The sequence below is a fragment of the Oncorhynchus tshawytscha genome, linkage group LG16, assembly GCF_018296145.1.
Source record: "Oncorhynchus tshawytscha isolate Ot180627B linkage group LG16, Otsh_v2.0, whole genome shotgun sequence".
In the NCBI taxonomy this organism is placed as follows: Eukaryota; Metazoa; Chordata; class Actinopteri; order Salmoniformes; family Salmonidae; genus Oncorhynchus; species Oncorhynchus tshawytscha.
The window spans coordinates 24,417,580-24,429,207 of record NC_056444.1 but is presented as its reverse complement, the minus strand read 5'-3'; the positions used below and the strand labels follow the sequence as shown (position 1 = coordinate 24,429,207).

Below are 11,628 nucleotides of genomic sequence, written 5' to 3'. Positions count from 1 at the left end.
ACTGCAACTTCCGCACGCTGCACGAGGTGGAACTTCAGAAGTAGGCAAAAATTGCTTCTCCAATATAAATCCCCGATCACACTCAAAGTGAAGTCATGGTGACGTTGGCTTATGCCGCGTTCAAAACACCTTGGAACTCGGAAAACTCCAACTTCAGTACATTCAAGACATCTGGGAACCGTTTTGAAAGTTCTAATAACTCGGAATTAGAACTCGGGCCTCATTCTAAAGGTCGACTTTCTGACCTGCAGATCACTGAAGTCATGATTTCCAAGTTCCCGGTTGTCTTGAACACAACATAGTTAAACTCACGTCGTCGTCTCGCGACAACAAATCAAAGGCAGATATACAATGTTTTTTAAAGGAAATTAAAACGTATCAGTTTTTCACTTTCATGGGGTTCGAGTAATAACATGTTCAACTACTTAAGACATTGGCTCGAATCTAAGTTGTGTCTTTAGATTTCTAGAAAACAATCTTCCTTGGTTATTAGTTAACTTCTCTCATTGACTTCTCAAAAAACGGCCTAGTCAATTTGATCTGTTTCGCAAGAGTTCCAAGTCTCGCCTCTGGGTTTAGAAACCAGTAGAAACTCCGTGTTCCAAGTTTCGCTTCTGAACTTTTTTTGATTCCTCAATTCCGTATGGTCCTAAACGAAGCAAGAATAACAACAACCAGTCAGCATAATTTCGAAACTAACGTTATCCATATCAAGCTTAGGCTATAAATCGCCAAAAGAAACGCCAATGACTTGGTAACAAATCATTTTGAAAACATAGAATTAAGACAGATACTAGTTAGGTAGGAGATTCCTTGATGACGTTAGCTGCGCTCGGTTGGTCTGCTCCAAACTATTGTGGCGATTGTAAATATTGCATCAAGAAATCAAACAGGTCACTGATAGCATACAACATAGTTTGCGTTTCGCACGTCCTTTTTTATTTTGACAACTCACATTTCTTCGAAAGGCAATGTCTAGAATGCTGAGCAAGGATCTTCCAGATATCGAGGTATAAGGCTACTTTATTATTCTGCTCTATCAAATACTGCTGTATCAGAAATGTTAATTCGCATTTTTGTTGCTGTGTCACTGTTATCACATGTTGCATGTATTCGATAACGAAATAAGTGTCATTATTGACCGTATAAATTACATTATTGTCATGTATTTATAATTCAGGTGCTTTACCAATACAAAGGGCTAGTTTTGGTATGCTTGTATGAGGAATAGATCTGTATGTTTCCCATTAAAACAGTTGTTGAAAAAAATAGCTTTATCACAGCAACTACCCCATCATACTTGCAAGACAGTTAAACAATACTGCTAAGTTAACGTTGAATAATGGTTCGTTGATATTTTGTTGTGGCAGAGATTTTCTGATGTTTTTTTCACTGTGGACAAGAGGGATGCCTTGAAGTTATTGGGGCAAAGTTTATCCTGTGTGGGTGTTGGTTTGTTTTGAGTTAGTGTATGCAGGGTGTTGTTGTGATGTGTTTTGGAAATAATACAGTCTAATAGAATGGAATATGATGAAATGGGATATAATATTCACATAGATCTTATTGTTTTGCAAAGCAAACAAATGGCATATCATCTGTTGCTTTCTTGAGTCAAACCCAGGCAATGGATGTCTATTGCTGTATTGTTGGCTTTATGCTGCACCTGGTATTGAATCAAAACTAAATTATTTATCATGTTTCCATTATACAGGCCCATTTTATGAAATCCATCACTACTGTGTATGGAATTACTTAATCAATGAAATGATATACTTTATAATAAATACAATAACCACAAACACGCTTGCATATACGAGGAAGGGATCAGTCTAGGAAGTCCTATTTTACCAGGAGTATTTCTTATTCATTATGGACTGAATGTACAGTCTATTGCGATAATACCATCCACAAGTGTTCTGTTCTGCTAACTAACACACCAGAGAGATCATGTGGACATCACATGGTCATTTCACTGTTCACTTCTGCCTGTTCCAGTGGAATGTGCAGGCTATAGGCAAGGGTCAACTTATCACTTCCTGAGACATTGGGGAAAACTTGCTGTTGTCTAATCCGTTGCTGTGTGTGTTGGGACTTGTGCATGCTTCTCTACAAGTGTAAACAAACATTACTTTGCAGCATGTAGTACATAATAATGTTTATGAATGACCTATGCTCCCCAAAGAGCAATTAATTTAAGCAAATAAGTCATGGCGTACTCAATCTCACATGTTTAAGCATAATAATTGTAGCGTCTACAATTTGACCAAAAGGACAATAAAGGGTATTTTGATGATTGAGAAATCTAATGGCTTTAACTACTTGGCTAGTAGATAATTGAAAATGTGTTAACCATTAGCAAATGAAATGCATCTGAACTGCAAAGGTTTTATCCCTGAGTGAGCTCGGATGAATGTTTTGCTCTTGAGAGTGAGAGCCAATAAGTCAATGGGGTTTCCTGCTGAGGGAGGAGAGGGCCCCAAGAGGTGGGGGTTATCCAGGAACACTAAACACTGTACATTTCTTGGAAGAGTTTCACATTGCAACTGGCTCTGTCTTTCCACATGTTATTTTTCCCAGGCTAGTGAGAGATTGGTGTGTTTGATCAATTTCATACAACAAGATGACAATGAACTATCAATGACTTTGTGGTTTCAATAGCCTCCACATCTATTAAACTGTTTACTTGTTCTTAGAGACAAAGTTAAGTAAAAATGTGGGTCTGGTTCAGCCATGTCAACATCCACTGTTCTCGAGGGTGGAATAAGTTGAGGAATCCTGGGTAGGATAGATAACTGAAGGTATTCCGTGTGCAGTTGTTAAGCAGAATATCAGGGTTGCTGTTGCTGTTCTATATTTATTTCCATGAATCCATCCAGTCTACTATAAGATTTCATCCTTTTGTATCTTTGGGTATTATTGGGCGGCAGGTAGCCTAGTGGTTAGAGCGTTGGGCCAGTAACCGAAAGGTTGCTAGATCGAATCCCAGAGCTGACAAGGTAAAAATCCCCCTGAACAAGGCAGTTAACCCACTGTTCCTAGACTGTCATTGTAAATAATAATGTGTTCTTCATTGACTTGCCTAGTTAAATAAAAAAAATATTCTAATGAGCTTTGCCCCAAAAACAGGAGCAAATTTGGTTGGACCGGACCAAATCTTTACCAATCGTAGATATCTATGTTTCACAAGTTTGGACATCACAGTACAGTAGAGAACAGCACAGCAAAGAACTGTGACTTGGTTAGGTTCTGAACGAACAGATTAAAAACTCACATATTAGAAAATGCTCAAACCAAGTTCATTCACTCACTGGGTTATACATCTGCAAAGACATGATTACATATACCCTCTTACCAGGCGGATTCAACTCTTTGCACAACTAGACAGCCAAGGCATCTCTGTTGCTAATCCTCTCACTGGTGTAGTCCTGCCTGACGCTAGAACCTTAGTGGGCGTGGAAGTCTATGTGTGTGTTCCTTCTGTTAGAGTTGCGTAAATTCAAATCTGGTATCAGGATAAATATAACAATGAGTCACCGATTTTATACTATGTATTTTTTATTAGCTAAGTAATAAATGGCAAATGCAACTTTCGTATATATGGGCTCAGTGTAATACCACGCAGGGCAGAACAGAGAACTGACAAGACGTATGTAAAACAGTATTCTTTATACTGTGATAGACAGTTCCAACCCGTCTGTTGGCCTATCACAGTAGAGACTGGGCGTGGTTTAAACTTACTCAGCCTATTGCAGGCGCTCAGGCGGGTCCCCGCCTCTTGGCGCTTCTGTTGATAGATGTAAATGTTGCTTGTGAAGAACATCCAGGCTCTCATGCTCCATACCGTTATCTCGCACCTGGCTCCTGTTATCTAACAAAAGACCGCTTGTTCTCGCAACACCCCGCTCTGAATGTGCCTTCCTCCCAACTAATTTGAACATTTCCTGTCTTCATGCTTCTCTGTATTTTTCCATCATGAGAAAGTCCCATGGCCCTGATACTTTTAACAATGTTTCAAGTCAGCTATGTTGCATAACACATACATACATCCACACAAGCCAACAGCAGATAATATTCAATCATATATATGGTAATGGCTATAATGTAAAACACAGGATCCAACACTTCTCACTTCATATGACCTGACCTCGGGATGAATTCCTCACCCCTCTCTAGCTGTCCTAACTGGTCAGTGACTCAAACCAGACTGTTGCCCTTTGCCTCCCTCTTTGGGAGCCATGATATTTACAGTGACAATAACATGTTTAACAGAATGTAAACTTTCTGCACTCCCCCTTGTCTCACTCAGTAACTTTCTATACACCTAGTTCTCATCCACCCTCCATTGACTCCAACACATACATTCCTTATACATGTAAAGTCATCAATAAGTTCTGGTATGGAAACATGAATATGTATATTTCAAGCTAGAATCCAACAGTACAGTAAAGAAAAGTATAGTATAGTAGAATAATGTAAAATCGCCAACCAGAGCCTCTGTGAAGTGAATAGCAAAGCATCTTCCCCTAGAGCCAGTTAAATTTCGACATTATAGTGTTGTTTACCTGAAAAGATCTGATATTATTTAGCTTCTTAGCACACTTTAGTCGCTTGGATCGAGCGGGCTTAAAAAGCCTTGGTTCAACACTGGACTGAGGGAATCTAATGGAACCTTTTATGAAGGCAGTAGCCACAGTGGAGTGCAGTAAGTCAAACCCTTCATTAGCATCTTTATTCAGGGACTAATGGCAACAGTGACGTGACCTTCTTCCTGCCTCTGCACTTAAAACCATCACTAAACTACTCCTGCCTGCCATTGGAAATGGCTTTTTAAATCTCATTATAATTGCCATCTCTGGTGCAATTAAATACTACATTTTTTTTCTCCTGCTAGCCATCCCGTCCTCCTGTCACATGTCTTATTTTAATATCCACGGACGGCACCCAGGCACTCATATCAGTTAAATGTGTAGCATGTCTTTTGTGTGTGTGCATGTAGATTATTAAAACCTAGCTGGATTTCTATTAGAGTTGCTAAAAAAAAAAACCAGAGCTTGTGTTCCTGTATGGCTCCGTCGGTAGTAGATTAACACGGGTAATCGGGATCCCGAGAGTTTCCCGGGAACACTCTTTGTTTACATTTCTCGAAAAAATAAAATGACAAGACCCAGGAAATACATTTTTAAAAATGCCCCAATGTCGCACTAATGCAATTCCACAAAATACTCAACATGCGCAGCAGCAGATTAGCAAAACATATAATGGCACATTATCCAAATAGGTTGTCGCGTGGAAGCTTTTAGCCTGCCGTATTTACTTCACACAAAGTCGCCATAAATTAAAAGCACACACATAATTGATATTGCTGGACTGTACAACCGTCCCGAATGCAGTTAATAAATCCTACAGGAAGTCCTTACAGATAGCCTACAAAAGAACATGTGCCTCTTTGAGCTGTCATTGTGACTTCAGAAACTCCCAAATTTAATAGGCCTATGCACAATTCACTACACAGGCATCCCTGTCGCATACATGACGTCTGTGAACAATTCAGACAGGCATGAGGGAAAATTCTATCTTCTCCTGTCCCACTGAAACCCAACATCCGGACTCCTGGTTTTCATGAAAATCCCTACCTTCATTCTGTAATCCATAGGCTCCATTATCAAAGCACGTCTCTTGCTTATGCATGTCAAAATATCGTTCTAAAATGTTTCTCTTCTCTGCACTGTTTGGTATTGCTGCCCATATGAGCGCTTCGGTAGAGAATGTGAACAACAAACCGTATGAGAGTAGAAACCGAGTTTAGATATTTAAACTATTCCCACTGTTCATTTCCCATTAACCGTGAGCTGATCTGCTATCTGTATAATCAACTCGATTTAGCCAAGTATAGGCGATATTCTGTCATTCGTTGGAGGTTTTCTAGCAGGCTTAGCAACTTTGGTCATTTGACTTTGTTGTTTGACTGCTGTTACACAGTTTGTGTGCTATACTCATTTTATGTGATGTCGGCGCTCAACTCCATAGTAAATTGTGAAGTTGAGTTTAGTCGGTTATGTCGAGATCGCTACTGCTGAAATGCGCTGAATTAATTTAGGAACATGATAACGCTCTGAATTCGTGAATGGCCTGCTTTCCAATTCACAACATTGTCCTTGGCAATCAAAGATAGTTACTTTATCATGACTAAATATAAGTTTAATGTGCTCAAATCTTTACAATGTGGCGCAGCCAAGCCGACATGGTGGCGCAGCACCTCTCTTATTTGGGGAGAACCCTGGCATAGTGACCATATCTTGGTTTTGAACAGCTTTAAATGGGCTTTTTTTTGTTGCTATTTCTTGGGACTCTCTGGATAATTATGAATTATTCCCAGTACTGAAACTTGCTAGATTTCCGTGAAACTCTGAAACCATAGTCTGTAGAGCAAGGCGCTTGCACGGCCAGAGACGTGGGTTAGATTCCCGGGGCGGGACGGCAGGGTAGCCTAGTGTGGCAGGGGGCGGCAGGGTAGCCTAGTGTGGCAGGGGGCGGCAGGGTAGCCTAGTGGTTAGAGTGTTGGACTAGTAACCGAAAGCTTGCAAGTTCATATCCCCGAGCTGACATGGTACAAATCTGTCGTTCTGCCCCTGAACAGGCAGTTAACCCACTGTTCCTAGGCCATCATTGAAAATAAGAATTTGTTCTTAACTGATTTGCCTAGTAAAATAAAGGTAAAAAATATATACTGCTAAAAAAAATAAAGGGAACACTTAAACAGCACAATGTAACTCCAAGTCATTCACACTTCTGTGAAATCAAACTGTCCACTTAGGAAGCAACACTGATTGACAATAAATTTCACATGCTGTTGTGCAAATGGAATAGACAACAGGTGGAAATCATAGGCAATTAGCAAGACACCCCCAATAAAGGAGGGGTTCTGCAGGTGGTGACCACAGACCACTTCTCAGTTCCTATGCTTCCTGGCTGATGTTTTGGTCACATTTGAATGCTGGCGGTGCTTTCACTCTAGTGGTAGCATGAGACGGAGTCTACAACCCACACAAGTGGCTCAGGTAGTGCAGCTCATCCAGGATGGCACATCAATGCGAGCTGTGGCAAGAAGGTTTGCTGTGTCTGTCAGCGTAGTGTCCAGAGCATGGAGGCGCTACCAGGAGACAGGCCAGTACATCAGGAGATGTGGAGGAGGCCGTAGCAGGGCAACAACCCAGCAGCAGGACCGCTACCTCCGCCTTTGTGCAAGAAGGAGCAGGAGGAGCACTGCCAGAGCCCTGCAAAATGCACATTTGCGGCCTGCTGGAGGTCATGTGTCTGCTCAAACGGTCAGAAACAGACTCCATGAGGGTGGTATGAGGGCCCGACATCCACAGGTGGGAGTTGTGTTTACAGCCCAACACCGTGCAGGACGTTTGGCATTTGCCAGAGAACACCAAGATTGGCAAATTCGCCACTGGCGCCCTGTGCTCTTCACAGATGAAAGCAGGTTCACACTGAGCACATGTGACAGATGTGACCGTCTGGAGACGCCGTGGAGAACGTTCTGCTGCCTGCAACATCCTCCAGCATGACCGGTTTGGCGGTGGGTCAGTCATGGTGTGGGGTGGCATTTCTTTGGGGGGCCGCACAGCCCTCCATGTGCTCGCCAGAGGTAGCCTGACTGCCATTAGGTACTGAGATGAGATCCTCAGACCCCTTGTGAGACCATATGCTGGTGCGGTTTGCCCTGTGTTCCTCCTAATGCAAGACAATGCTAGACCTCATGTGGCTGGAGTGTGTAAGCAGTTCCTGCAAGAGGAAGGCATTGATGCTATGGACTGGCCCGCCCGTTCCCCAGACCTGAATCCAATTGAGCACATCTGGGACATCATGTCTCGCTCTATCCACCAACTATTCACGTTGCACCACAGACTGTCCAGGAGTTGGCGGATGCTTTAGTCCAGGTCTGGGAGGAGATCCCTCAGGAGACCATCCGCCACCTCATCAGGAGCATGCCCAGGCATTGTAGGGAGGTCATACAGGCACGTGGAGGCCACACACACTACTGAGCCTCATTTTGACTTGTTTTAAGGACATTACATCAAAGTTGGATCAGCCTGTAGTGTGGTTTTCCGCTTTAATTTCGAGTGTGACTCCAAATCCAGACCTCCATGGGTTGATAAATTTGACTTCCATTGATAATTTTTGCGTGATTTTTGTTGTCCGCACATTCAACTATGTAAAGAAAAAACTATTTCATAAGAATATTTCATTCATTCAGATCTAGGATGTGTTATTTTAGTGTTCCCTTTATTTTTTTGAGCAGTGTATATAAAAAAAAATGTATGCACGCATGACTGTAAGTCTCTTTGGATAAAAGCATCTCAAAATTGCATTTACAGTACATGTCATATTATTATTATAGAAATAGGTATGATTCTTATGGTAGCAGAGCAGACCCTATGTCTTTCCATAACCTGGTTGTCTGGGAACACTGACTTGCAAATGATGGGTCCAGGCTAGCTATGAAGTGTTATTGAAAGGATTTAGGCTGCCTTGGAAGATCCTCGTATTAGTTGGGTTTTTGTCTTGAGTGCTGAGGTTGCTTATGAGTTGCTTACATGGTGTAGGAATTGGACATCTACATTATTTATTGTTTTACATTTAATCCATGGCATCCTCAAGGGCCAATTGGGGCCAACAATGATAACCGGCTCAGATCTTTAAAAATGCTATTTGAGGATGTGTATTGTAAAACTATTATTGAATGAGGCAGTTTCAGTCCCAGTCAAAGAAGCATATTGTGGTGAGATAAACAGCTAGAGGGAGTTTATGTAAGGCGTTTGCTGTGATAATCTTCAACATCTTGCTGAGTGTACTAGGTACGTGGAGGCACTGGTATCATTTCAAACATACACGCCCAGACAAGCACATCTCAGAAGTGACACCCAAACCGGTGGACCGGTAATTGCACTCCTGGCCAGGTTTGCTCAGATTGCGCTTTTAATCAATCAACGAAGCAGAGATGATCCTTGGGCTTGTCAGAGAGAGAGGCAGAGAGAGAGGCAGAGAGAGAGGCAGAGAGAGAGGCAGAGAGAGAGGCAGAGCTTGAGAACAGCCAGCCGAGACTGTGTCCTCTCCTTTTCCTCCACTGCACAATTTACTGCCACCTCTGTACCCTAGGGGAGGAGAGCAGTCTCACCTGATCACATGTGACCCCACTGTCTGCTGCAATCTCCGTCTGCAAACTCAATCCCCTCTGTGGAGTTCATACCCTAGCCCCCACAGACACCAGGCAGGGCTGGCTTGGCTTGGCTTGGCTTGCTTACACACCCAGATAGCATGTGGCATATTGAACTTTTTTTTCTTTCCTTCTCCTCTCCTCATTACCCCTCCCTCCCTCTGCTTCCATCCTTTCCTCAGAGAGCCTCAGATAAGACCTGAGACTAGACTCACTCGGTCATCAAGCCCTGATTTCTTTTACACTTCATTTACCTTCTGCTTCTGTGCTAATTGTTTTCCGAGCCTCAACATGGCCAGGGACACTTTTCAAAGGCCATGTAATGAGCCTTTGGCACATAGTGCCCATTACCAAAATTAAAGCCTGTTACCGTAGCGAGCGCATGGTTTGTTTCAGGCATCCACAGTATTCGTCTGTCTGTCTGTCTGTCTGTCTGTCTGTCTGTCTGTCTGTCTGTCTGTCTGTCTGTCTGTCTGACACACGTACAACCCTGTCTGTCCCTCACTCCCTCTTTCTCTCTCGCTCTTGCACACACACGCACAGACACACACACATGCAAACACACATACAAACTCACACATGAAACACACTAACAACAGTCACACGGTAAATGGCAGGAGCCTTTACCAGGGGATGTCTATGCTTTATGAACTATTGTCGTTGGTTGCCTGGTTTGTTTAACTTGGTGCTGCAATGCCGGGAAGTGAGTGCAACTGATCTGTACTCTGGGATTAGTTTCTTTCACTGTAGCTGGCTCAGTCTGTAGGGGCTAGCAGATGGCCTGTGATAGTCTATTTCATCTCTTTTGATTCAGTGTCTTTTAGGTCTGGGAAGAGAATACATGTTGAGTTTGGTGGGAAAGACTGTTACTCTGATGTCAAGAGAGAATGTAAATGCACTATGTACAGTTGAAGTCGGAAGTTTACATACATTTAAATTCAGTTTTCACAATTCCTGACATTTAATCCTAGTAAAAGTTCCCTGTCTTAGGTCAGTTAGGATCACCACTTTTATTTTAAGAATGTGAAATGTCAGAATAATAGTAGAGTGATTTATTTCAGCTTATTTCTTTCATCACATTCCCAGTGGGTCAGAAGTTTACATACACTCAATTAGTATTCGGTAGCATTGCCTTTCAATTGTTTAACTTGGGGTTGAGGTCAGGGCTTTGTGGCGATCCTCTCCAATATCTTGACTTTGTTGTCCTTAAGCCATTTTACCACAACTTTGGAAGAATGCTTGGGGTCATTGTCCATTTGGAAGACCCATTTACGACCAAGCTTTAACTTCCTGACTGATGTCTTGAGATGTTGCTTCAATATATCCACATCATTTTCCTTCCTCATGAAGCCATCTATTTTGTGAAGTGCACCAGTCCCTCCTGCAGCAAAGCACCCACACAACATGATGCTAACACCCCAGTACTTCACGGCTGGGATGGTGTTCTTCGGCTTGCAAGCTTCCCCCTTTTTCCTCCAAACATAACAATGGTCATTATGGCCAAACAGTTCTATTTTTGTTTCATTAGACCAGAGGACATTTCTCCATAAAGTACTATCTTTGTCCCCATATGCAGTTTCAAACAGTAGTCTGTCTTTTTTATGGCAGTTTTGGAGATGTGGCTTCTTCCTTGCTGAGCAGCCTTTCAGGTTATGTCAATATAGGACTCGTTTTACTGTGGCTATAGATACTTTTGTACCTCTTTTCTCCAGCGTCTTCACAAGGTCCTTTGTTGTTGTTCTGGGATTGATTTCCACTTTTCGCACCAAAGTACGTTCATCTCTAGGAGACAGAACCCGTCTCCTTCCTGAGCAGTTTGATGGCTGCGTTGTCCCATGGTGTTTGTACTTGAGTACTATTGTTTGTACAGATGAACGTGGTACCTTCAAGCTTTTGGAAATTGCTCCCAAGGATGAAACAGACTTGTTTGTGTCTACAAAGTTTTTTTCTCAGGCCTTGGCTTATTTCTTTTGATTTTCCCATGATGTCAAGCAAGGAGGCACTGAGTTTGAAGGTAGACCTTGAAATACATCCACAGGTAAACCTCCAATTGACTCAAATGATGTCAGTTAGCCTATCAGAAGCTTCTAAAGCCATGACATAATTTTCTGCAATTTTCCAAGCTGTTTAAAGGCACAGTCAACTTAGTGTATGTAAACTTCTGACCCACTGGAATTGTGATACAGCGAATTATAAGTGAAATAATCTGTCTGTAAACAATTGTTGGAAAAATTACGTGTCATGCACAAAGTAGATGTCCTGACCGACTTGCCAAAACTATAGTTTGTGAACAAGACATTTGTGGAGTGGTTGAAAAACAAGTTTTAATGACTCCAACCTAAGTGTATGTAAACTTCCGACTTCAACTGTATTTATGTGTAATTATTTGGGGTACAGTCATTGTATTG

General features: G+C 42.2%; 1 protein-coding gene across 1 annotated transcript in view; it reads left to right on the top strand.

Annotated features, from left to right (window-relative positions):
* Positions 1–445: 445 nt before the first annotated feature.
* LOC112215544 (dihydropyrimidine dehydrogenase [NADP(+)]) overlaps positions 446–11,628 on the top strand; it is a 220,427-nt gene continuing 209,244 nt past the window's right edge. The window contains exon 1 of the mRNA XM_024374642.2: positions 446–1,010. Coding sequence (XP_024230410.1) covers positions 972–1,010 — 39 coding nt within the window. The 5' untranslated portion in view covers positions 446–971. The remainder of the gene's footprint in view (positions 1,011–11,628) is intronic.